At 43.8% G+C, this 26,336-nt stretch overlaps 1 protein-coding gene across 4 annotated transcripts in view; it reads right to left on the minus strand.

The window, feature by feature from the left end:
• Nucleotides 1-9,621: 9,621 nt before the first annotated feature.
• The window catches only part of TRIM36 (tripartite motif containing 36), a 32,340-nt gene continuing 15,625 nt past the window's right edge, over nt 9,622-26,336 (minus strand). For 2 of the 4 annotated variants that reach the window (XM_072860366.1, XM_072860368.1), the window contains exons 3-10: nt 24,624-24,949; nt 21,220-21,366; nt 20,055-20,150; nt 18,887-19,140; nt 17,548-17,672; nt 16,706-16,999; nt 16,106-16,403; nt 9,622-14,581 (exon numbers count right to left, since the gene is read on the minus strand). In XM_072860366.1, coding sequence (XP_072716467.1) covers nt 14,227-14,581; nt 16,106-16,403; nt 16,706-16,999; nt 17,548-17,672; nt 18,887-19,140; nt 20,055-20,150; nt 21,220-21,366; nt 24,624-24,949 — 1,895 coding nt within the window. In that variant the 3' untranslated portion in view covers nt 9,622-14,226. Of the gene's footprint in view, nt 14,582-16,105; nt 16,404-16,705; nt 17,000-17,547; nt 17,673-18,886; nt 19,141-20,054; nt 20,151-21,219; nt 21,367-24,623; nt 24,968-26,336 lie in introns of all 4 variants that reach the window. The other 2 variants (XM_072860364.1, XM_072860367.1) reach the window with 1 other exon arrangement.

The following is a 26,336-nucleotide window of genomic DNA, read 5'->3' on the forward strand; positions in this document are numbered from 1 at the left end:
CCCTACCCGAGGGGATGCGATACTGGACCTGTTGGTCACCAACACAAGTGAACTAATCTGTGACATCAAGATTGGAGGCAGCCTAGGCTGTAGTGATCATGCACTGGTGGAGTTCACAGTCCTGAGGGATATGGGTCAGGCGAAGAGTGAAGTCAGGACCCTGAAATTTAGGAAAGCAAACTTCCAGCTCTTCAAGGACCCCCTGGGAAAGTGCCCTCAGGGACAAGGGAGCAGAACAGAGCTGGCAGATCTTTAAGGACGCTTTCCATAGAGCACAAGAGCTCTTGATCCCCAGGTGTAAGAAATCAGGAAAGGAAGGCAAGAGATCGGCATGGCTGAGTTGAGACAGGCTGGTCAAACTAAAGAGCAAGAGGGAACTGCACAGGCAGTGGAAGCAGGGACAGGTATCCTGGGAAGAGTATAGGGACGCTGCCTGCTTGTGTAGGGATGGGGTCAGGAAGGCCAAGGCACAGCTGGAGCTGAACTTGGCAAGGGATGCAAAGAATAAGAAGGGCTTCTACAGGTATGTCAGCCAGAAAAGGAAGGTCAGAGAAAGCATACCCCCTCCAGCCCCGATGAGCAAGACTGGCAAACTGGTAACAACAGACAAGGAGAAGGCTGAGGTACTCAACAACTTTTTTGCCTCAGTCTTCACTGGCAACCACTCTTCCTATACCTCTGGAGTAGATGGAGCTCAAGACAGGGACTGGGGAAGCAAGGTACCTCCCACTGTAAGGGAAGATCAGGTTTGAGACCACCTGAGGAACCTGAGCATAAATAAGTCTATGGGACCTGAGAAGATGTATCCCCGAGTCCTGAGGGAGTTGGCTGACGTAGTTGCCAAGCCACTCTCCATGATATTTGAAAAGTCATGGCAGTCAAGTGAAGTCCCTGGTGACTGGAAGAAGGGAAACATTGCACCCATTTTTAAAAAGGGTAGAAAGGATGACCCTGGGAACTACCAACCTGTCAGCCTCCCCCCTGTGCCTGGGAAGATCATGGAACAGATCCTCCCAGAAGCTATGTTAAGGCACATGGAGGACAGGGAGGTGATTCAAGACAGCCAGCATGGCTCCTCTAAGGGCAAGTCTTGCCTGACCAACCTAGCGGTCTTCTATGATGGAGTGACTACGTCAGTGGACAAGGGAGGAGCTACAGATGTCATCTATCTGGACTTCTGTAAGGCCTTTGACACGGTCCCCCACAACATCCTTCTCTCTAAATTGGAGAGATATGGATTTGATGGGTGGACTGTTCAGTGAATGAGGAATTGGTTGGATGGTTGCATCCACAGGGTAGTGGTCAACAGCTCAACGTCCTGATGGAGACTGGTGACAAGTGGTGTCCCTCAGGGGCCTGTATTGGGACCAGTGCTGTTTGATATCTTCATCAATGACATAAACAGTGGGATCGAGTGTATGCTCAGCAGGTTTGCAGATGACACCAAGCTGAGTGGTGCAATTCACACACCTGAGGGATGGGATGTCATCTAGAGGGACCTGGACAAGCTGGAGAAGTGGGCCTGTGTGAACCTCATGAGGTTCAACAAGGCCAAGTGCACGGTCCTGCACCTGGGTCACGGCAACGCCTGGTATCAGTACAGGCTGGGGGATGAAGGGATTGAGAGCAGCCCTGCAGAGAAGGACTTGGGGGTACTGATGGACGAAAAGCTGGACATGAGCTGGCAATGTGCACTTGCAGCCCAGAAGGCCAACTGTATCCTGGGCTGCATCAAAAGAAGCGTGGCCAGCAGGTCGAGGGAGGTGATTCTGCCCCTCTACTCTGCTCTGGTGAGACCCCACTGCGTCCAGCTCTGGAGTCCTCATCACAGGAAAGACATGGACCTGTTGGAGCGGGTCCAGAGGAGGGCCACGAAAATGATCAGAGGGATGGAACACCTCTCCTATGAAGAAAGGCTGGGAGAGTTGGGGTTGTTCAGCCTGGAGAAGAGAAGGCTCCGGGTAGACCTTATAGCAGCCTTTCAGTACTTAAAGGGGGCTTATAAGAGAGACGGGGACAAACTTTTTAGCAGGCCCTGTTGCAACAGGACAAGGGATAATGGTTTTAAACTGAAAGAGGGTAGATTCAGACTAGATATAAGGAATAAGTTTTTTACAATGAGGGTGGTGAAACCCTGGAACAGGTTGCCCAGAGAGGTGGTAGATGCCCCATCCCTGGAAGTGTTCAAGGTCAGGTTGGATGGGGCTCTGAGCAACCTGATCTCTTTGAAGATGTCCCTGCTCGTGGCAGGGGGGTTGGACTAGATGACTTGTAAAGGTCCCTTCCAACCTGAACTATTCTATGATTCTATGAACTTAATTTCCAACAAGTTGGTCTCTGCAGACCTACTTGTTGAACTCTATTTCAACAGGTTGAGTATTGCTTAGCATAAAATGTGGAAAATAAGAGTATGTTTTCTCTGGTCCTTTGCTTCTCAAAGCTTTTTGATTGTCACTTTCTAGCATTCATTTGCATTGTATGTGCCATATCAAAGGGAACAGCAGCCACTGGAGCAGTGGCTTGCCATCAGGTTTGCATTTCAAAGGAGAAGAAAAATTTCCCATATTTACTTCAAAGCAGCCAGCTCTTGTGCCTTTGCATTTCTTAAATGTTCTGTGGGGGACAGCTCAATGCTACCAGCAGCACTGGAAAATACATTAAAGCCTGGGTTGGTCCCATGTCAAAGAGCACTTCATGCAACCTTAAATCTTGCGCCTCTCCCTTGAGAAGTAAATGGGTATTTGTGAGACTGCAGATTGTATAAAGCAAAGCACACACTGACTATACATGAGCTGAACAAAGCAGGCTCAGCCTGTCTCCCAGGAAATACTGCCAATGGCTGCTGTGAAACCACATACCCCATCTCTCCTCACTATTTTAGTTTCTACTTATCAGCCAATATGCTTTGATTATACGTTCTTAAAAATATTTCATCATTTCTTCCTTGCTGCTCTGCTATGTGTTTCAGTCTCACCAACACATGCAACTGGCCTTATTGGGATGAACCTGGGGCTAGAGGTCCTGTGAGGTAAGATCTCGCCAAAGGTGACCAGGGGGTGAGTTGGGGGGGCACAACACTGCAGCAGAAGCTCCAGCGGATAGTTGGTGCTAATGCTGGTTGCTGTTGCCCTCTCTTTGAAAACAGGTATGGTTAATGGTTGGACCAGAACCACAAAATCACAGTTAAGAAATTAGTATTTCTTAAACAATATGGACTACCCTTTTAAAAATAGTAGTGATAGGTCTTCCTTAAAGTTAAAAAAAATCAAGCTCATAAACTTGGTGTAAGTCTTTTTTTTTAATCATTATAAATAATAAAATACTAAACCAGGCAGTATGTCAATACTGTAAACAAGTGAATATTAGTATTTTCTCCTTACCATCTCCTTACCATCTCCTGGTTTCAGCTGAGATAGAGTTAATTTTCTTTATAGTGGCTGGTATGGGGCTATGTTTTGGACTTGTGCTGAAAACAGTGTTGATAATACAGAGATGTTTTAGTTGTTGCTGCACTAGTCAAGGACTTTTCAGCTTCCCATGCTCTGCCAGGTGCAGAAGAAGCTGGGAGGGGACACAGCCAGGATAGTTGATCCAAACTGACCAAAGGGCTATTCCATACCACATGACGTCATGCTCAGTATATAAAGCTGGGGAAGGAGAAGGAAGGGGGGGTCATTCAGGGTGATGGTGTTTGTCCTCCCAAGTAACCATTAGGCATGATGGAGCCCTGCTTTCCTGGAGATGGCTGAACACCTGCCTGCCCATGGGAAGGAGTGAAGGAATTCCTTGTTTTGCTTTGCTTGTGTGCGCGGCTTTTGCTTTCCCTATTAAACTGTCTTTATCTCAACCCACGAGTTTTCTCACTTTTACCCTTCTGATTCTCTCCCCCATCCCACCGGGGGGGAGTGAGCGAGCGGCTGTGTGGGGCTTAGTTGCTGGCTGGGGCTAAACCACGACATCTATAATAACTGTACCAGTGATGATGTGGACTCCAAGGGTATGTTCTTTGCACTGCTTCTCTAAAAAAACCCTTCTGCTTGCATTAACACCAGAAATCCAGCAACTAGCTAGACAGGAGAATCTGAGGAGAAGGAGAAACTAAATAAAGGGGAAGACACTAGAGAGTCAATGAGAGTGAAGCCTACTCACACACTCGGATCTGCTCACTCAGCTCCAAAACCAGCACCTGGGACCCAATAAAAAATGATGGCAGGGCCCTGAGGAAAGGCCCCCCAAGCCCATGTGTCCTGTTGTACTGGCTGCTCTCATGGCAAGTTAAAAAAGGAGCACTGGAAGATAAACTCATGTTTAAATACTCTTGAATGCATTTACACCATGAATCTGCATGCCATGTTATTGCCCTCTGATTACAGCAGTAATGCACCAGGTTGGGTGCCGTGACTGCCAGGTGCTGACTGGTGCACAGGGAGCTGGATGGGGCTCAGAATGATGCCAGCCTGCCTCCCTGGAGCCTGACAAAATACTAGCTGCATAAAGTTAAAAAACAATTGTGAATTAGCAAGTGAATTAAGGTATTTCGAGAAGAAATAGGATTTCTGGAGAGAAATTTTACCACTACATCCTTTCCTCACTAGTGTCTTGAAAATGCATTTTTCATAATTTTTTATGGCTGGAAGAAACAAAGTGCTCTGAAATAACATTAAAATAGTACAAACCTGGTATTACACATGATTTTTTTTCTCATGACAAGTCCCAGTCTTATCCTTCTTCATCCTTATTTTTCTGTCTCAATAGTTCTCTGAAATGGACTCTATTGTCATTTTTTAAAAAATCAATTAACATTTTGAGCTAGATTTACTTTGTGTAAATCTTTACTTGTTCCCCTGTGAGGCAGGAAAATGTTTTAATAAAACCAGCATGAATGAATTCACACCTGCATAAATACCCTGAAATATAAGGGGGTGCCTGATACATAGCATCTTCTAAATAAGGGAAGAAGTGACAAATCCAGCTGAAGTCCGGAGTGACTATGCAAAACCATCTTCCTTTGCCAGTTAGCTCCCGGGTGGTCAGCGGAGAAGGCTTCTTCCCCACAGGCAGACGCGGGGGGGGGTCCAGACCCCGTGTGGGGGTCCTGTGGATGTGGCCACAGACTGCTTCTGCCAGGGCAGAGATGCAGGAATCGGGCTCGAAAGGGGCCCCCCAACATCATTCCCAACTCCAGAGTCTTCTTGTAAGTCCCAAGAAACAGCAGGGAGGGAGGTGACAAGTGTCTGTGCTGTCTCCAGGTTCAGTGAGGAAAAGCTGAGGAAAAATCATCCCTTCAGCTCTACCGAGGTACACTGTCACACCTTCACATCTTCTTCTGGCTTAGCGTTCACACGTACAGGAGATGCACCACCAGCACCACCCCAGGTCCTTCTGCCTCCCGGTAAACAGCCCCTTCGCCCTGTACACCCCCAGCTGCATAGGGAAGGACCATCCTCTGTTACCTCGCAGAGTCTAAATACCTGGATGCAGTGAACACACTTGGCCCAGCAATGTGCAAAATCCTGAATAAGATGGCTCTAAGAACAATTGTCAGTATTATTTGAATGAGTCACAGTGTTTTCTGACCTTCCTAACAATTTCATGAGTAGCCAAATAACTTTCCAGAAAAAGGGAGACATGCATGTACACACAAATATAAAGGCATATACCCACATATCTATATATAGGTAGGTTCAGTGATGAATGAAATGAAGTGCTGCTTGTTTTCCATAGCCAAGTAGTTAGTTCAGATCCCTGCAATTCTCTTATGAAATTACTTCTCAAGTGAATTCTTAATTTTTAATGTTCATTCATCACTTAACTTGGTTTTGAAGGAATACTTATGAAATTATTTCTTAGAGGAAATTTTTTCATTCCACTGGTTTAGTTATGGTGTTTTTGTGACATGCTACATAACTAAGTATGACGCCCCATTTAAATTGCATTAATGTAAATTCTACTCTTGAAAGTTATACTGCAGTTCTCTTTTTAAGAAAGGATCTGTATAACAATTCAGACAACAGGTTTTTTTGTTGGAGATGGACATCTTTTAATTCAGCTGACACAGACAGAGACCAAATATAATCTTTTTACTTAAGCTCAGGCAGAAACAAAGTCATTTGCACATTATGCCATATAGGAAGAAAGTGGGAGGAATCCACTGAACTTCCCCATTGTAGTCCACCAGGTCACAGTGGGTTACCAACCCCAGAAACAGCCATTTCTGGACAACGTGCCAACTTGTGCTGTGGGTTGTACATGTTTAGCAGCACCGGTGGGAACCTCCTCTGCCTGCCTGGCTCCAGGACATCGCTGCTGTTTCTGTGCTGCTGTACTGGACAGGCTGGAACTCCGGTGTGAACTCGAGTCAAAGGGACTGTGACCTGTGGATGAATCCACGTGGGAGCAGGACACCCCGAAGCGTCTGTGCCCATGGATAAGCCCATGCCAGAGCAGGTATATCTTGAAACGTCTGTGGCCATGTTTATGTCTGTGCCACAGCAGGTATACCTCTGAAGGGATTGTGGCCCAAGGGTAAGTCCACATTGGATAAGGTGCACCTCGAAACATCTGTGGCTGTGGATAAAGTCCATGCTGCAGCAGGTACACCTTGAAGCATCAGTGGCTGTGCATGAGGCCATGTTGGAGCAAGTTTAGAAGGTACTACATTCTGTGGATAAGTCCAAGCTGGAGCAGGGGCAAGGGGAGGACTTCATTGCAATGTTAAACCTGATGGTCTGGTCCAAAGGGACCAAAGGTGGAGATTGCAATGGAAATACCTTTAAATTGTTGTATCCCGGGATTTGAGTTGCATGTTGTGGGAATCACTATATCAGAAACCCCTTGTTGCTGGCCAGGCTAGGAGCAAGGGGAGGAGTTCATTGCAATGTTAAACCCTATAACCTGGCCCAAAGGGACCAGGGGTGGAGATTGTAATGGATATACCTTTAAATTGTTGTAACCCATGATTTGAGTTGCATGTTATACGAATTACTACAGCCAGAACCAACCTGAACCGATGGAGAAGCCTTACAAGAAGCAGTGCAAGTGCAGCAGTGACCTGACCTGAGCTGGCTTTGGTGCCCAATAACTCCAAGAAACACACCACCTCTCCTGTCCTGAGTAACAACCATGAGATGAAGCCCGAAGTCACGGACTATATGAACTCAGTGGACATTTTGTGGACATTTAACAGACATTTCACAGGGGTGGTCCATAGACTAAGGGAATGATATGTGTGTATTATATCAAAGGATGGGAAGGGTGACAGTGGGTAATGAGAATGTATTGGATAGTGTGAGACCTGAGCATGACGTAAATGGTATGGAATAAGGGGTGGATACTGTCCTGGTTTCAGCTGAGATAGAGTTAATTTTCTTTATAGTGGCTGGTATGGGGCTATGTTTTGGATTTGTGCTGAAAACAGTGTTGATAATACAGAGATGTTTTAGTTGTTGCTGCACTAGTCAAGGACTTTTCGGCTTCCCATGCTCTGCCAGGTGCAGAAGCAGCTGGGAGGGGACGCAGCCAGGACAGCTGATCCAAACTGACCAAAGGGCTATTCCATACCACATGACGTCATGCTCAGCATATAAAGCTGGGGAAGAAGAAGGAAGGGGGGGACATTTGGAGCGATGGCATTTGTCTTCCCATGTAACTGTTAGGCGTAATGGAGCCCTGCTTTCCTGGAGATGGCTGAACACCTGCCTGCCCATGGGAAGGAGTGAAGGAATTCGTTGCTTTGCTTTGCTTGCGTGCGCGGCTTTTGCTTTCCCTATTAAACTGTCTTTATCTCAACCCTCGAGTTTTCTTACTTTTGCTCTTCCGATTCTCTCCCCCATCCCACCAGGGGGGAGTGAGCGAGCGGCTGCGTGGTGCTTAATTCCCGGCTGGGGCTAAACCACAACCACCCATGCAGAATCACCACCCTGAGGAAGAAAATAGTCATTTTTCCTCTCCTCTGAAACTATTTTTTTTTCCCAAGGTGAAAGTTTTCTGTCTACCTAGGGCGTTTTCTCTCCATCTCTTCCTAAAAGGTTTAAGGATAGCTCTGTTTTTTTTTTTTCCCCTCCTTCCTACATCAGTTACTTTGCATGGAGGACCAGAAGATACTGCTGCTGTTGTTTCCAGGTCTGACAGAAGAGCAGGAAATCCAGTAATTGCACCAAAGCTGCGCTGATGTGGGTGTGATGGAGCAAAAGAGAGGCAGGATTTAATAAACAGGCAGGAAAAGATCAATTTTTGAGAGAAACATTTTTTGATAGTTTTTGAGCCTCCCATTTCTCCCTTACAAATGTCCTATGGGAGAGAGGAGGCAGGAGAAATAAAAGGGTTAAGAACAAGGACTAAGCCTGTCAAACCAGGCATGCTAGCTAAAACAAATAGATCCTTTCATGCTAAGTTGGATTTTCCCAGTGCAATGTTTATAGTTGGGCAATAAATACACAAAAAGCGTTATTATTTTGCCAAGGAGCTAGAAATATCCTTCAGGCCAAGTCAAAGCCGTTTCTTTCTAATTTGAGACTCCAGTGCAAACTCAAGTTCTCTCTCACACAGATGCAGAGTTTGTTTTTCTGAACCTCAGAATAAGCTCTCAGAATGTTGTTACTGAATAGGAGCTGAGCCAAAGACCACGCACCATCTCAGTCCTCCCTTGATGGCAAGCATCTCGGGAAGTGCCAGTCAGTTCTGCATTCATTTGCTGACGTGGCGCCAAGAATATTCTTCAGCCCGAGCTCTTTGCAAGTGCTTCCTCAGCCACCCTTCTGCCTCTATAGTGTCGGTTTTACTTGGCTTCAAGCAATGAGCAAATCTGTCGTTTATACCTTTGAATGACATACTTGAGGATGGCAGTCAAATCAGAAAGTTGAGAAAATTCAGCAGAATACTACACTTAGTTGCAAAATTCGTGCTTTCCCAGGAGTACCAGCCCTTCTCTCCTAAAGTACACAGATACACACATTGACTGCGTGGCTGCTTTAACTGCACCAGCACAGCTCACAGGACATTCACTGTGAACACAGCCTCCAGCACTCGCCGGTGCACACACAGCAGGTCTGAAGGCAGCAACCACCAGAAGCCGGAACTTAAAACATCCTGAAAGCAGCAGTGTTGACAAATGTAAACACTGACTTTTCAAAGAGCTGCAGAGTTAAGCTGTGGCACCGATTTTCAGAATTGCAGAGCAAGGCAGGTCCATCCAACCTAACTTAGGTCTCTTGACTGGGCTGCTCAGGTTGGAGAGCTAAGCACCATCTGCTTCCTCCATTAGGGAATGGGTAGGTTCCCTTGAAAATGCCCAAGAGCCAAGCTCCTTCTGGACACATATTTTCCTCCCCTGCCTGGAGAGGGAGCCTCAGGCAGCCAAGTTCCTAACATCAGCCTTAAGAGGCTGTAAAAGCCTGATGTGGCAGTTAGTCCAAACTAGACTCTTTAGTCCTCCTAAAATTAGGGGTACTGGTATATGGGCAGACTTGAGAACTAAATGCGGTGCTTCCTCCCCGCAAGTCATCTGTTGTGATCTATTGTAAGAAATATTTCAACCTGGCTACTTCAGAGCTGGGATGTAATAATGTGAATGACCAAGCTACTGCATTTTCAGCTTTTATTAAAAAAAAGAAGACATCACATTTACATTTCAGAATATTTTTAAACAAGGCCTTTTTGTTAAAGCTTTAGATATCTAAAAAGTGTCTACATGATTCACACCTGCATGGAGCTTCGCAAATCACACAGTAGTCACCAAACAGCTATATTGCACAAAGATCCACACAAGACCACACCATTCTTAGCTTAGTCTACATTGTAAAGTGCTGTTTCGTAGGAAGAAACTTGTTCTGGAAAAATAAGTATCTGGATAGGCAAGTACTGCTGAACTGTATTTCTGAAAGGTGACACTTCCATTGTAGTGGAAAAAATCTGACACTGTGTTGTCAGTGTCTCTGACAGTGTGTTTATTTAATAAGCTGGAGTAAGCACCATAGAGTACTGTAATGAATGCATCCTAAGTATTCAAGTAACACCAAAAGCCAAATCAATTTTTAAACTCAGAATGAGATAAATACAGACATATCAAAAGGTAGATAAATGTTTAAAGTAGCATCAGTCTCTGTCCAGTAGAGTAATTGCATAGCAGAGCACATCTTAAACAAATGTAAGATAAAGCTATAATAGAAAAAAAACCCTAACTTTTGAATTTCTTACTTCTATATTCTCAAACTAGTAAAATTTAAATTTTTTTTTTAAATAATTGAGTCTGAGGGACTGTCTTATCTAAGATAGAGTGTTCAGTTTATTAATATTTCCATAAAGTAACAAAAGGCCAAAGCCTGGTGATATTGGTTCAGATGGTTATAAAGAATTCACATGTGGAGCTGTGGAGTGCTAACCGTGACATAAAACCTGTAATTTAGACCAGTTTCTGAAACAGAGGAATCAAAAATGATACATTTGTCTGTGGAAGGAGATTTGGTCTGGGAACAACAACCCAGAAAGTTTAACCCTATAATCTATAGCTTTAAGTCGATTCTAGATTTTGTAGATGAATGGAAAAATGGTGATGATACAATGGGAGAAGTCACAGCTACTAAAGAGAGAATCCTGTCTCCTGGGTCTGTTTGACTACTGGGCTCACACATACAAGAACGTGAGTCATCTACTAACATGTAAAAGTTTTCAGTGCTTGACTAGCTAATCATGGTTTAATAAATGACTGAGGGGGAAAAAAAAAAAAGTGAAGGAACACTAAATTTTAACAGCAGAAAGAGATCTGCTGCGTCTTGCTCCAAGATATGGAAAAGCAAGCAAACAAAAAAAATAATCACGTTTGTGTTATGAAGCTACTCAGGAACATTCAATTCTGGAAGTGACTGAAGACCTGCAGGAGGGCCTCAGGACTAAGTGACTAGGTAAACGAGCAGATGAAACGCAACGTTAACAAATGCAAAACAACACACAAGGTGGGGAAACCCTGTATGTGCACAGCTTGTTTACAACTAACCATCAGGACTGTGTGGAATAAACTTTGTAAATGTCAGCTTAATATTCGGTGTTGACCAAAAAGGCAAATATGGTTTTAGGACTATGGAAAAAAAGAAAAGTCAGAATTTTGTCATCCTTCACAGCAACAGAGTGTCTGTAAGGAGGGCTCCTTCAGTCAGCCTCAAAAGGTGAGAGGAGAAAGAGGGGCAGCAGGATGCTCACCAGTACGGAATGGCTTCCATCCAGCGAGAGAAAACATGAAGGGGAGGGCATAATGCGAAAGAAAGTCTATGATAACCATCTATTACAAAAATAAATGACCTAAAGGATAACTAGCGAGAGACAATTTGCCATTTCTCCTGCAGGAGAAAGTTCCAGAAGATACCCACAAACATCAAAGTGTTTCTCACACAAGCACACAATGAAGCTGTGCAACATACTTCCACACAGCCTTACTAAGGCAGAAGCATTTGCAGGTGAGACCCAGACAAGAGGCTGCCCTTGCTGGGCCTTTCTAGCCCTGAAAGGGCTGTCACGCTCACCTCGGCACAGATGACATTTCTGCCAGTTACCATTTCTGCCCATTTCTTGTGACAGTGGCCACTGGACAGAGGCTTAGGAGCGAGGACACTGGGAGGGGTGGACTCCAGGTCAGATCAGTGTGACAGTTCAGACAGCAAAGCACACAAAGGTTTTGCATTATGACCTACATTCATTTAAGTGTATTGTGATTTTCAGGTCCCATTTCATAGCTCTACAGTTGTATACATGTACTTAGTAAGCATACTTCACGCACATTCATCAAGATGCAACACTATCCCCAAATTAGAAAGCATATCCCCAAATTAGAAAGCACCAAGTATGTATTAGAAACATCCTTCACTTCAGATCCTTATTTTTCCACAACACAAGTTAACAGTGCAAGTACCCAAATGTTTTTTTACGTAGATTTCTATAAAAAGATGCAGTTCACCTCCGTGCCCAGTAAGATCATGTAACAGATCCTCCTGGAAGATATGTCGAAACATATGGAAGACAGGGAGGTGATGAGAGACAGCCAGCATGGGTTCACCAAGGGCAAATAGTGCCTGACTCATCTAGTGGCCTTCTGTGATGGAGTGACTGCATCGGCAGACAAGGGAAGAGCTACAGATGTCATATACCTGGACTTCTGTAAGGCCTTTGATACGATCCCCTACAACATTCTTACCTCTGAACTGAGGAGATACGGGTTTGATGGATGGACTGTTCAACGGATAAGGAACTGGCTGGATAGCCACGTCCAAAGAGTTATAGTCAATGGTTCAATGTCCAAGTGGAAACCAGTAACGAGTGGTGTCCCCCAAGGGCCTGTACCTGCATCAATATTATTTAGTATCTTCATTAACAACATAGTGGGACTGAGTGCAGCCTCAGCAAGTTTGCAGATGACACCAAGCTGAGCAGCTCATTCACTAGAGGGAAGGGATTCCATCCAGAGGGACCTTGACAGGCTTGAGGAGTGGCCCCATGTGAATCTCATGAGGCTCACCAAGGCCAAGTGCAAGGTCCTGCACCTGGGTCCGGGCAATCCCCAGTACCAATACAGACCGAGGGATTGAGAGCAGCCCTGCAGAGGACTTGGAGATCCTGGTGGATGAAAAACTGGACATGAACCAGCAATGTGCACTTGCAACCCAGAAAGCCAACTGTATCCTGGTCTGCATAGAAAGAAAGGTGGCCAGCAGGGCAAGGAGGTGATTCTCCCACTCTGCTCTCCCAAGACCCCACCTGGAGTACTGCACCCAGCTCAGAGCAGGTCCAGAGGAGGCCACAGAAATGGTCAGAGGGCTGGAACACCTCTCCTGTCAAGAAAGGCTGTGAGAGTCAGGGTTGCTCAGCCTGGAGAAGAGAAGGCTCCAGGGAGACTTCACTGCGGCCTTTCAGTATATAAAGAGGGCTTAAATGAAAGACGTAGAGAGACTTTTTACCAGGGCCTGTAGTGCCAGAACAAGGGGCAACAGTTTTGTACCGAAAGAGGGTAGATTTAGATTAGATATAAGGAAGAAATTTCTAACAATGAGCATGGTGAGACCCTGGAACAGGTTGCCCAGAGAAGTTGTGGATGCCTCATCACTGGAAGTGTTCAAGGCCAGGTTGGACGGGGCTTTCAGCAACCTGATCTAGTGGAAGATGTCCCTGCCCATGGCAGTGGGGTTGGACTAGATGATCTTTAAAGGTCCCTTCCAACCAATTCTATGACAAACTACTATGTGATACAGTTTTTAACGTGAGTGGAACAGGAATTTGAAGGGAGACATCCTTTAAGGCAGAAATTGGGTCTCAAAACTTAATCAGTGCATTTTTAACATTCTTACTAAAAAACCAAGCTGCTACAAGATCAAAATATTAACTTATAGAAACAAGTATTAAAAGAAATACCTGATTTTTTTGTAAAGTTCACGTATTATTACTCATGTCAATAACTCATTTGCTTTTGCCTAAATACCAGGTACTATTACTCACACATGCAAACACTTCTGATTTTGGACACTAATGTCTGATGTTTAAGGTCGAATTGCACTTTATATGTTTTATACAGCCTATAGCAAAAGCCTGGAAGAGTAAAGAAACTTACCATTATGCCACCAACTATGTGATACCAGCTGTCAGAGTTTTTGCTTACAGTCACATTAAATATACGACATGCAATCAGATTCTAGTTTACCCTCCTCTTTCCCAATACAACCTAAACGTCCAGCTGCAGTTCTGATCTCTCCCTGCTTTATATTGTATTTTTTCAAATGTTATTTCATGCTGAAAGGCCCAAGCCCTGGTGCTTGGGGGTTAACTGGAAAGCATTTGACCCCTCAGAGGCATTCAGGCAGATTTCTTAAAAGGAGAATGGCAGTCGCTGTCAGCTTTGATTTCATTAAATGCAAAACTGACTATGTAAGGATTCAAGTTACATAAAAGGCAGATTTCTACCCCTGAAGAGTAATTTTGGTTGCTAGTCAAACTTCTTCCCTGCTTCCCCCTGGGAAGAAAGTCTGTGGAGAACAGCATTGCACAGATCACAAGAAAGGCAGGAGAGTTCCTGGAAGAACATTTCCCACTGGTGTGGGAAGTGTCTGGACCGTTTGTTAAAAAAAGCATGGCCCAGAGGCTTGTGAGCAACACATAGGTAGAATGTAATTAATCAGGACTGAAAACTAAGGTAGACTTCTTCTGCTTTCATCTTCCATCTCAGAACAGCAATGGGAAGAGATTACTGCACTAGATGTCGTCGTGGTACTCCCCGTACTTTGCTGTGACAGCTTCCTCAAGATGAACTGCCGCACCACCCATTAAGGCAAATGCTGGGTACATTATGCCAGAGCAGTCCACCTCGCACTCATAAAGACATTTCATGCAGCCTGCGTCATAAAACCCCACCTTGCCTTTGTCACAGTCGAGGCAGATGCCCAAGCATGACGGCAGGGGAAGGATTCTGCTCGCTGGATCCTTGGGGGCAGCAGGTGTCGTGGGGATAAAGAACTTCTTCATGCCTAAAGTGACCAGTGTGAAAGGCTGTGATGAGTCAAAGAAGGCATCTTCACTCCCACTGTCATGACCACTGTCTTGTTCGTATCTAGAACAGAAAAACAACCATTTGCTTTTGTCAAACTCTGAACTGGCATCAGTGATGTGAACTGGAGAAAACATTTTTCTAAGAGAGGTAACGCCACGTGATCACCCGCAAAACCTTGTGGGGTAAAAATATACCTAAGCCAGGAGGGAAAATGCATTTAGTAGGTGGAGAACACTCACTTGGGCCCCTTCAAACAATTAATAACAGCTAAACACTAATGAGGATGAGACCACAGAAGGCTTTACTAAGGAGCGGATGTATCTAAATGTACTCGTGCTAGGCAATCATTAATGAACTTACAGGTATAGTAAATTAGTTAACTTGAGAAGTAATTTAGCAAATATGACTAATCATTACAGACAAGATATGTTTAACTTTATTTACATAATGTTAAATGACACCAGTAAAAACATTTAACATTGCTGTTGTCCTATGAGTTTTCCATGACGCTGCTGTATTACATTGTCTTTAAAATTCACAACGCAAAAAGTAGTGGTTTAAGTTTTGGTTTTTTTTTTTTTTTAAAGTGCTCTGCCTGGAGGCTTCCCTGAACCCCTGTTTCCCAGCTGGTTACTGGGGCAAGTTTGTAGCCAGATTTGTTCAGTCTACACACTTTTCCTCCTACTTCTGCCCCCAGATGAAGACAGACCAGAGAAGCACACATCCTTCTGTGCAGACAATCCCTAGCTAGGTTTGCGGTTTTGGGGTGTTTGGGGGGAGGTCGGATGTGTGTCAGCTAAAGTTTTCCAGATATTTGTGTGGATAAGGAAAAAGAAATCAGGAAATCAGGATCTAATTTCTCACTTTGCAAAAAGGCTCCATCTGACTTTAAGCAGCTCAAGAAATTGGCATTTTTACACTTTGTTATACAGGAGGAAGCCAATACATTTGTTAGATTCCTGAAAATGTTAAAGGGTGCCCAGCAGAGAGCCTCCCAACCTGCAATTCCTAGACACATCCAGGCTCACTACAACTGTAACTGAGAGCTGGAAATCTTTTTGCTGGTTTGTCCACTGTACTTTGGCTTGTGCTCAGTAGCACTCCAGTACCATATGCAAGCATATAGCCTGGGATAAGCCAGTGACTTGGAATCTACCGTGACGCAAGCTATAGCAAAGATACACAGATACGCACAGTGAACGTTGTACTTCTGAATGGCTGCCAAACCTAGTATGCTAAGGGAATTAAGGCAGAGTCTTACTATTGACAATTAAGCATTGCTTCAATCTTGCAACTGGTGCTTTTTTTTTTTAACCTTCTTGCTTTAACTGACATATCTTGACATGTATAGGAACCCGATTTCTTTCCCAAAAAGAAAGAAAATAGGACTCTGGATAATTAGAACATCTTTCTACTAATATTAAAGGATGAACAGGACCACCTGCTTACACCATATCCTTCAAGCCATTTCCGCTGGTTAGGTTCACCTTTTCTACTAACTGAGACCAGACTCGCTCTGAATTTATTTTTTAAAAAGCTATCTCCTTATATAAAACATTTATTAAGCAAGAGTCTGCAATTTACCTTGGGCTGGTCACATCATGGGTATTATGGAACAATTTCTGTATCTTGTTGCTAGAAACAACTCCCACTTTCACCAGGTATGAATAGGATTCCACATGAAAAGCCCAGAAGTGTTTCCCTTTGGCAATCCCAGTGTCACCGATGATGTAATCCAGGGTTGTGTAGCATCCGACCTGCATGCGCTCAGATCCCAGCAGTAGAGGAAATCCAGCCCTACTTTCCACAGAGGTTCTTCTTGGGTTCAGCAGGAGATGTTCACTGTTGTACCCACATTTGTCATCAAAAAGAAAACTGAAAACTGAAAAACAGTATCCAAAAAAATTTCCTCTTAGTTAAGTATTTGGCCTTCTGTACTTATAAACTACATTTTAAGTCACACTGGCATTAGAATTTCTCACTTTTAAAGGCTACCAGGAATGCCATGCAAGCTAACACAGTACCGGTATACAACTACTTAACCTGTTTGTTAACAGTGCTTCTAAACATTTATGCCACCAGTAACAGTACAGTAGAAGTCTGGGAGCTACTGGAAACCACCCTCAGCTCTTAACACCGACAGACACAGATTCAGCACCTTATGGACAGAAGAAAACCCAATACCTGGAGCTGGAGGCGTACGCAAAATAACTTCTCGGCTCCAAGGGCTACAGATGGACCCTTTATACCCCCGAACTCTAAAGGCATAGCTGCTGTCGTCATCAAGATCAGATATTACTTTGCTCTGGCTGCAAACTTCAATCTCCTGCCATGTCGCACTCTCCTCTTCTCTATTAAGCTTATGATACTCAAGAACATAGGTATCAGCTAAGTCTGTCTTCCCAGGGCTTTCCCAACTGATCAGAGCTTTGTTGTACATTCTGCTCTGCTCTTCATTGATTTCTGGTATTTCTAGACCTGGAATGCCAGAGATTCAGGAGAAAAGAAACACAAATTTAGATACATGTTGTTTTATAATTAACCATACAAGCCCTTTGTCGACTGGCTGTAGCACAATGTCTCAGGGCGGGGGGGCGGAATCTGACTCACTCAGTTAAAGAGTGCAGATGAGGATGGCTCTGTTCATGCACTTAAATAAATCCCTTACTTTCTGTTTTTACTTTGAAAGTTGTATTATTTATTTTTGCTGGCAGCTAAAAAACATGTAAAACCCTGTTCTTTTCTGTCATGCAACAAAAAGCTTCTAGGAAGACCTAGTATTACTTAACTACAATATTTTGGAAGCCAATGTTAACTGGTACGGAATGCAATGGCATCTTAGCTTCTTTGTCAAAGCTGAAGCTAGCATTGCTGCCAGGTAATGCCTTGTGGATCATGGAGACAGAAGGGACAATGAAAGTCACAATACTGGGTTCTGCAGCTGCAGCCCTGACTAATTTTTGCCTCTTTCCAGAGAAGCCCTTAAAGCCATAACTCCAGAAAGACCTTATGCTCTTGCAATTTACCATTGGAATGGAAGGACAAGTCACCAAGGATCTCTTCTTGCTTGGCTATGTCTACCACAAAGTCTTCAAAAGTAGTTTCAGCTGCTGGCCTGAAGCTCTTCAGAGATTCAGTAGCTTTTTGGATTCTGAAAGCACAGAAGGAGAGAAATGGCAGAAGAGAGAAGAGGGAATTCACATGTGTGCATTCCTTAAAGTAAAAATGGTAGGTTTTGCTTTAAAATAAATTCTGGTTTCATGTACTTACTGATGTTTCCCAGGAATTTCTGTCTCTCTAGACAGAATTCAAATGTACAATTTAAAGTCCTTTTCTACATCAATGTAAAGATAACAGGTAATCGTTCAGTAGGTAGAACATTTTAACAATTTGGGACATTATGTTCAAAGAACAAAATAGGTGTGAAGCGCTAATGGAGAACAACTATTAAGATCAAAGAGTTCAAAGCCAGAAGAGACCTGTGAGATTAACTTGCACATACCCGATACAATCTCTGAGCTGCATGTGCCAGTGAGCTGAATGAGCAGCCAGTGAGCCTACTGAACAAGGCTAGGCGTTGTCGCAGGACAGAGCCCCTCCTGTGTGCCGTTTTCTAACGCACTGTCCTGGTTTTGGCTGGGATGGAGTTAACTTTCTTCCTAGTAGCTGGTATAATGCTGTGTTTTGGATTTAGGATGAGAATAATGTTGATAACACACTGGTGTTTTGGCTGTTGCTAAGCGGTGTTTACCCTAGTCAAGGACTTTTCAGCTTCCCCTGCTCTGCCAGGCGCACAAGAAGCTGGGAGGGGGCACAGCCAAGATGGTTGACCCAAACTGGCCAAAGGGCTGTTCCATACCATATGATGTCATGCCCAGTATAGAAACTGGGGGGAGTTGGCCAGGGGGCAGCGATCGCTGCTCAGGGACTGGCTGGGCATCAGTCAGCGGGTGGTGAGCGGTTGCATCACTTGTTTTTTTTTCCCTTGGGTTTTGTTCCTCTCTTGCTCTCTTGTTGTTTTCCTTCTCATTACAAATTATTATTTTGTTGTTGTTGTTCCAATTATTAAACTGTTCTTATTCAACCCATGAGTTTTCTTACTTTTGCTCTTCCGATTCTCTCCCCCATCCCACCGGGGGGGAGGGTGAGCGAGCGGCTGTGGGGTACTTAATTGCCGACTGGGGCTAAACCACAACACGCACACTGTAATGTACTAATTCCTACTGAACGGTGCTGGGACCATCTCTGAGCCTCTGCAATACAAGGTACTGCATTCAGTACTCTGCCAGCAGGTGTCAAAAGAATATGACTGACCAGACATCCTGGAACAGTACCTGTACCTCAAACAGAAGACAATCAAGATACCTGACATGAAGTTGTTTTGCTGTTTGAACAAAACAAGATGGATCAGTTTCTTTAAGCACTTCTTGAGCATATCCTACAAGACCATTATTTTCCAGGAGCCCTTGATATTCTTCTGCTTGCGCTTGCAATTTTTCCAGCCTTAAATTCTTAGAAGTTTCAATTGCCCTAAGAGCTGCAGCTTTCTTCTCTTCCAGGACGTGAGATAATTTCTCAAAACTGTGAGATGCTTCTTCTTTAGCTCTTTCACTGTTGCACTAGGAGGGAACAAAAGACATTTTAGACTTGAACAGCACTGTGAACTGTGTACAGAAACATACTTAAGGTTGTTGAAGATATCATAGCAATCTAGTCATCCGTTTGACAGACAAGACTAATGAGCTTTGTGATGCTCTTCAGCACTAAAAATACAATCAACGCTGCGCCCAAGCTAGTAAGCATTTACTAGCTTAAGTATTTCTCTGATTACATCTTGAGTTATGCAGGGCATTTGTCCAAACAGCTCGTGGAGAAGTACTATAGAAGCAGGTCAGTCTCTACAGTCTTCCTGCCCAAGTGCTAGGTGCTCTTCCATCTTCCCCGATCACCCTGAACTGGGGTTCCAGCCCAGTTTCTCACACATGCTCTCAGAACCCTAGTGCCACCTCTGACTAGTGCCCTGGACAAAAGGAACTACAAAGCACGGAGACAGACCGCATCAAGATACAGGCAGGGCCAGGAGCTCCTGCAATTTCTGTCATCGTGTTTTTCAGCTTGTACGGGAGCATGCCCCCGGCTCTCACTCTTCTGCGGGGAGATTTTGCCCTTAATTCTGACTTCACTGCAACATCCTCAAGGTAAACAGACAGTGTAAATTGTGCAGCACCATTAATATACAAGAGCTGTAAGTCTAACCCACCTCTCTTTCGTTAAGGTATCAAATAAGCTTTATTCCAATTAAATTTAAAGCAGCACCCAAAACTTAAATTCCCTCTGTATATTGCCCAAATTTCCCACACTGTAAGGACTAGGTCCTACTGTGTGTGATTCAGGACTAACAAGCTGTACAGAAATTGTTTTACTGGCTAACTGAAAAAAACAAAAGGATTTGAAACGCTTCACTGAAAAAAGTTCAAGTCCCTGCTGTGTCCCTGCAAGGGCCATCCCCAGACAAGCCACAAGCCACTCTTACCTCTGTTTCTTTCAGCAGCAGATCCAGCTGTGTGATGTGAGCTTTCACCTGGCTCTCCTTACTGATGAGGTACTCAATATCTTTTGAAAGCTTCTCCTGTTAAAATAAAACAGACAGTTGGCAGGATAAGACTATCCTGCCCAAACTGACAACCAGCACAGGCAGGTCATCCAGCTAGTGCTCGGTTTATCTCGTTACAAGGACAACAGCCTGCCACCAGTTACGAACAGCAACCCCATGGAGAACTGCTGGGTGACCTGCAATGACTGCACAGGGACATCTCGCCACTGCTGTGAGCAGGACGGGGGGCACGGCCGCTAAGGACAAGAGGTAACAGCCTCAGCTGGCTCATTCCTCCCCAGCCACAGGGGTCACCCTCTCTTAGGTTAGGAGCATGAGGCTTCAGGATGTTACTAAAACTTACAGAAAAGCCCTGTTAGTTATCAACTCGTTTGTAGTAAGATTTGCTAGAAAAATGAGTGGTTCAAAGCACTAAATTATGAGTGTCTCTGCACGTCCTTAGTTGCAAGAGTTAACAGCTGTACAGGAAAAGCCTTGCAAACAGGCAGGGAGGCCAAAGAGCACAAGGCAGGCTGGTCTGGTCTTTTTTTTTTTTTCCCTGTGAGCAAGAGAGGAAGAAAAGGAAGAAGAGGAGGTAGCAGCAATCAATTTTTAGTAACAAAGCAATGTTTGCAAGTCTTCCCTGTTGTACTGTGCTTAGGGAATTCACAGCTATTCATAAATATATAAGGCCCCAACAGATACTTCAGATGCAAATTTTGCAGGAGCGCTTCTAAAGTATCAGCTAACCCAAGCCACGAGAACACTTATCTGAACATCCAGGAGTAAAAGCTAGATTGTGAAGTATTAACTGCTTGAACCTTCTGCATTGGTCAGTACTGCTGTACAGTTGGCTAAAATAAGGGGGGAGCACTTTTAAGGGGTTATGTTTCAAGACTCAGAAAATATAGTTTAGTTTCTCAGACATGCGCTATGTCATACTAATATATACATTAACAGATGTTGCACAATAGCATGCCTCATGACTAGTTCAGTGTCCTCTACACACACATCCTGGCATCCTGCCAGAGGGAGTTTGCCCTTACACCAGACGCTCAGTACTCCTCCCCTTCTTAAGGCCAGCTCCAACAATATTGACTTTTACCTTCAGGGTTTTGTAGGCAGTGCTCATGGTTGTTACTCTATGGTTTGCATGACATCCACCCAGTTTACAAAGATGACAAACAGGCCTTCTGCAGATTTCACAGTACATGTTTACCCTCTCCATTTCATGTTCTGGACACATCAAAATCTGAAAAAAAAGAGAGCGGAGAGAAAGCGGGTGTACTTCCAAAAACTGAGGTGCACAACAAACCATCAAAACACCCAATCCTCCCACAGCAGCGTCCGATTCCGTCAGTGGATTTTTTATACTCAGTTTATTTTCCACCTTTTATATTTGTCCTTGCCAGTGAAAGCCAGCAGATGAACACACAGTTTCACAAGGTTTACAGTGAGTAAACCTGTAGCAACATCTGTGTACACACCAAGTAGCCTCCATACTGCAGTCAACCGTTCTGCTAATCCCTGAAGTTGTTTGCGTGCCTCAAGCTCCCTACGCTCCTGGTTCCGAGCTGTAAATGCAATACATAACACACCCACCCTGTTAAATTTAACCGTGCCCACGCCAGCATCTCAGCTCTCTCTTGAAATGGCTATGAACTGTTTCTTAAAGCAAGAGTTGACATAACGCTGTAATGATTTCAGTCTCAGCTAGACTCGGATCAGCCACACAGCCATTGCTCTTGGAGCAACAAATGAAATGCAGCCGCCACCACCAGTCACAGTCAGTTTCAAGACAAAAGGCTGCAGTGTTTCAATTTTTCTGTCTGACTCCAATTACAAGTTGTTCATGCTGAGCGCTAATTCCAGTATCAGCTTAAACAGCATTGCGAAAAAGCCAGTGCTCACTAAAAATCATCTTTCAAAAACTGAACATGTTGAAATAACTGCTCGAAGAGGAAAAGAAAGTGCTGCTCAACTCCAAGCTCAAGCAACAGATAAAACCATCTAAAAGGCGGGGGGGGAGAGGGGGGTGGTGGTGGTGGTAAAAAAAAACCAAAAATCCTTTGGCTCATTCCAGAGCACTGAAAGACAATATTTGGGTCCATCTGCTCCATGTTACCAAAGAGCAGCTCTTGAGAAAGCTTTTCAGTTTCATGTCAAGGAGAAGAACAAGACAGCAGTGCCAACAGTCAAGCTTTAAAAGTATCATCTTTTAACACACACACATGCACACACACACAAGGACAGGAAAGGGCACAAAAATAAAAAATTGTGAGTAGCATAAATATGGATACACTAAGCTAAAATTGCAGACCATCTCCGAAACCAACTCTCAGGCCCCAAATGTTATCTTAGGCTATGGTGAAAAGGCAAAAGTCATGTCTCACTAGCGCCTTAGTACGTAAGACTGTCATATTCTGCATAAGCAGAATATGCGATAAGCTATCCTGTTGTCATTGGCTGCTGGATCTTTAAAAGAAAAAAAAACAAAGAAAGAAGAAACTTTCAGGAAAATCAGCAGAGCAGACAGACACCTCCAAAAACTGCAGTCATGCTGTTAGTCTGTGGAAATAATTTTTCCACAGCAGTGCATTGTCACACCTAAGAGAAACCAAGTATTTTTTATTCATCTCCTCGTATAAGCAAGAATTACAGCCTGCAAGCTAGAGACAGATGAGGTCAGCAGGTTACCTTGTCTAGTTCTCTCAAAATTCAAGAACAATCAGCCCAGTATGTGCTTCTCCCATCCCCACCACACACGTTACAAAGTGCTCTCCAGTCTGGTTGTAAATTGAAGTGATGACTGGGAACGTTGTTTAGAAGACCAGCAAATGCTCCATGCATTCAGTTCAGGTCTTAACACTGCAATGAAAAATGCACTTTTCTTCCTTCATATTAAGCTCAAACAGTCCTCAAAAAAGTCTTTATAAGAGCACAGTAAAGATCAGTTTACTGTTGTTGGGAAGTTTTTCTACAAAGTAGATGTACCTATAGTTGATTTAACTGTACTATGTTTTTTCTCTTTTGTTTTTTCTTTTTTTAAACAATACATCTGTCTTCACATATAATTTAAAAAAGCTAAATCACACACACACACACACACACACTTGATACATCAAGGTCAGAATGATCTAAACCACTTCTCTCCCTTTTTGTTCTGCTTCAACAGAATTCAGCTACTGACTTTAAACCCAAATTCAGTCTGCATGTAGTATAACAACATATGGTACCTTTAAGAGTACACAAGGATCACAAGATGCCTTTGGTATTTTTAGGTAGCAACGTTGCAGCAGTGAGGGTTTAGATACCGTAGAAACAAAAGTTTTTAAGGAGCTGTACAGCATTTTAGATCAAGAGCTGGAAGACAGCATGCAATCTTTTACCTTACTCGTTTATCCAATAAAGGGACATTTCACAAGGATAGCTGTGCGCTAGCGCATTTCAAGCACATCAAGCACATGCTTGTTCTTAACTGGAATAAATGTATTAGACTCAAGAAAAATGGCACTAAGTGGACTTCTGGATGTTCACTATCTGCCAGCTTGCTAACTTTTGAGGCTCAAATTTTTCCAGCCTCAGAAAGAAGGTACACCACCAGACAAGAGCTTCTTATGCACTGCACATTAATCCAATGTACTTAATTTAATCAAAATTAATCAAGACTCCTTGAACATCAGCATTTCCGATATCTGCAGGACCTCCAGCGAGGTCACCGGCCACAGGCACGCAGCAAGTGCTGGGACATTAAGACCTATTGTGGTCCTTGGTTAGAGAGATGGCAGCTGTGACAGTTCCTCCCATCGTGTAACTGAAATTCAGTAAGGCACTGCCATGTTCTGCACCATGCTTAGCAGGAGAAACAAAGGTAACCACACTTTGCAATCACTCCTTTTGTCTGAATCCAGCAGCAGCAGCAGCAGCAGCAGTGTGTAAAGCAGAACTTGCCATCACATTTTTCTCTTATGCTATAACTAAAAAAATAACAGGGTGTAGTAACAACGGAGACCTGAACTCCACCCTTTGCTATTGCTAGATGCAAGGAAGGAGGAGAGAGAGAAGATGCTTTGTGATGGATCAAGTTCAGGCACAAAACATCCAAATGGAACCTGCCTTAAGGGGACAGGGGTGGGGGGAGGTTGTGTTGGTTGTTTGATGTTTACCACACACTGGCATCCTCCTTGACCCGACTTTTAAAGAAAAGCACTGCCATTCTAGATGTGCAAGATCATTAAGTCTTACTGAAAAAAGAAAAAAAGACCCAAATCACAAATAACACAATCCATTCCCCAAAGTAAAAAATCCTTATTTTTAGGGTACCCTTCAAATAAGTTCTCAATGTCCTCTTCAACAACAACCACTTCAGCATCAACAAGAACAAAAGCTTATGATTCACTCAATAAATAACAGCAATAGTCAATAAAGCAACAATGGTCCTAAAAAGCAACTACTGCTGCACAGAGATATCTGAAGCTATATGCAATCTGTAAGACAAGATAGACTTACCTTAGGTCTGAAGTTGGTGGTTGGTCCTACATACTCATGCTGGGCTTTCACAGTTCCCCAAGGATGGTGTATTTTGAAACATTCATTGCAATAGCTTGCGCTGCAGTCCATGCAGCTCTTCGTGGACTCTTGAGGTGGAGGTTTGCAGAAATCACACATGATAGCAATGGCTGCCCTGGCTGCCTGTCTGTATCTTTCCACAATGGTTTCCAATGTGAAGTTGCGAAATAAGCCATTGATGCCACGTTCTCCAAGATCAATATCCCGCTGGCAACCCGGACAAGGAAATAGACTTGATCTAGGAGTCAGTGAATTGCGTTTTCTGCCTGTGTAGACACCAAATCCTGATTTAGGAGGAGCATAAACAGAAGAGGTTTAGATTTTAAAGGGAGAAGCACAGGAATTTATGAACCAATTCCAAACTATGGTAGCACATCGTCCAAACCAGTACAATACCAATCCATGTGCAGTCTGCCAAGCCAAAGAGAATACATTTGCCATGACAAGGTAGTGTCATGTCTGAGTCCAGGGGACATTGTAAACTACTACTCTAAAACTTAATTCTTTATTAAGATTAATTTAGCTGTTCCAATCCTATCTTCTTCATGTAGTTTTGGATGCACTCAAGCTACAGCCTTTCAAAATACTAAACACAAAACCTTCCGGAAACTAGTTGGTTTTAGGCTAAGTAGCTGCCCACAGAGAGAGCAACAGCTTCCTAACGTAATCAAGTGAAAGATGCTTATTCACAGAGTGAGACTAGGTATTCCCAGACAAATATGGCCAACTTCAAGCTCCCTGAAGTTTGCTTTATCTGAGTCAAACTTATCTGGCTCATCCCAAGAGGCATCATAAAAAAATAAAGAAGAAAACAAGAGAACTAGATATTACCAGTATGAAATCTCAGCCAAACTATTTAGTCAATATTTGCAGAGGCTGACTTGGCCCTTGCTACATGGCCTTAATAAAGGAGGGCTGCTAAGTAAGCCCCGCACACCAAAGGGGATGCTGAGATGCTTATGCCTGAGAGATTCCTCTACCCTGAATTGGGGAACCACAGATCTGCACGGTTACACAGGGTATGTCTCTCTCTTTTCATTTCAAAAGGGGACAACAGAGAAGCTGCACTCCTACCAAACAGCTATGCACAAATTTCCCCTCCTCTCCAAAAGAAAGTGATCAAAGGCTCAAGTAAAGCCACGAGCCTAAGGAGCCTTTGGAGCCCGTTCAAGGGGATGGCTCACACAGACCCAAAAGCTATTTAACCTGGTAATGTTCTTGAGGCTATCAAACAGGGAGTGCATCCCCATGTCTCCCTCATGAACCCACAGCACACAACTATCAAAAAGCAGTCCTTTACATATTTCTGAAGCAGGTGTTTAGGCTTAACATGTATCCTCTCAGCTTCCCCTTACAAAGAAACAAAAAAACATCCTCTGTAGCTGGAGCGTGGGTTTAAGATCCCTTTGAGAGGACTGCACGTTGGTATAACTAACAGATTTGTAAATGGAGGTATGACTTAAAGCTGAATTCTCAGTGTTGAAATTGGTTCTTCTTCAGAAAGGGAAATTTGTGCTCATCTGTATTTAGTCAGTATGTTCCCATCAGAAATGTTGATGCTTCATTTCTTTTTGAAGTGTCCTTTGATGCTATCCAAAAGACACTTGCCTTGTGCCCCTCTCCTGCGCCTGCTTCACCCAACAATCCAAAACC

Source organism: Ciconia boyciana, chromosome 4 (genome assembly GCF_034638445.1).
Source record: "Ciconia boyciana chromosome 4, ASM3463844v1, whole genome shotgun sequence".
Taxonomy (NCBI): Eukaryota; Metazoa; Chordata; class Aves; order Ciconiiformes; family Ciconiidae; genus Ciconia; species Ciconia boyciana.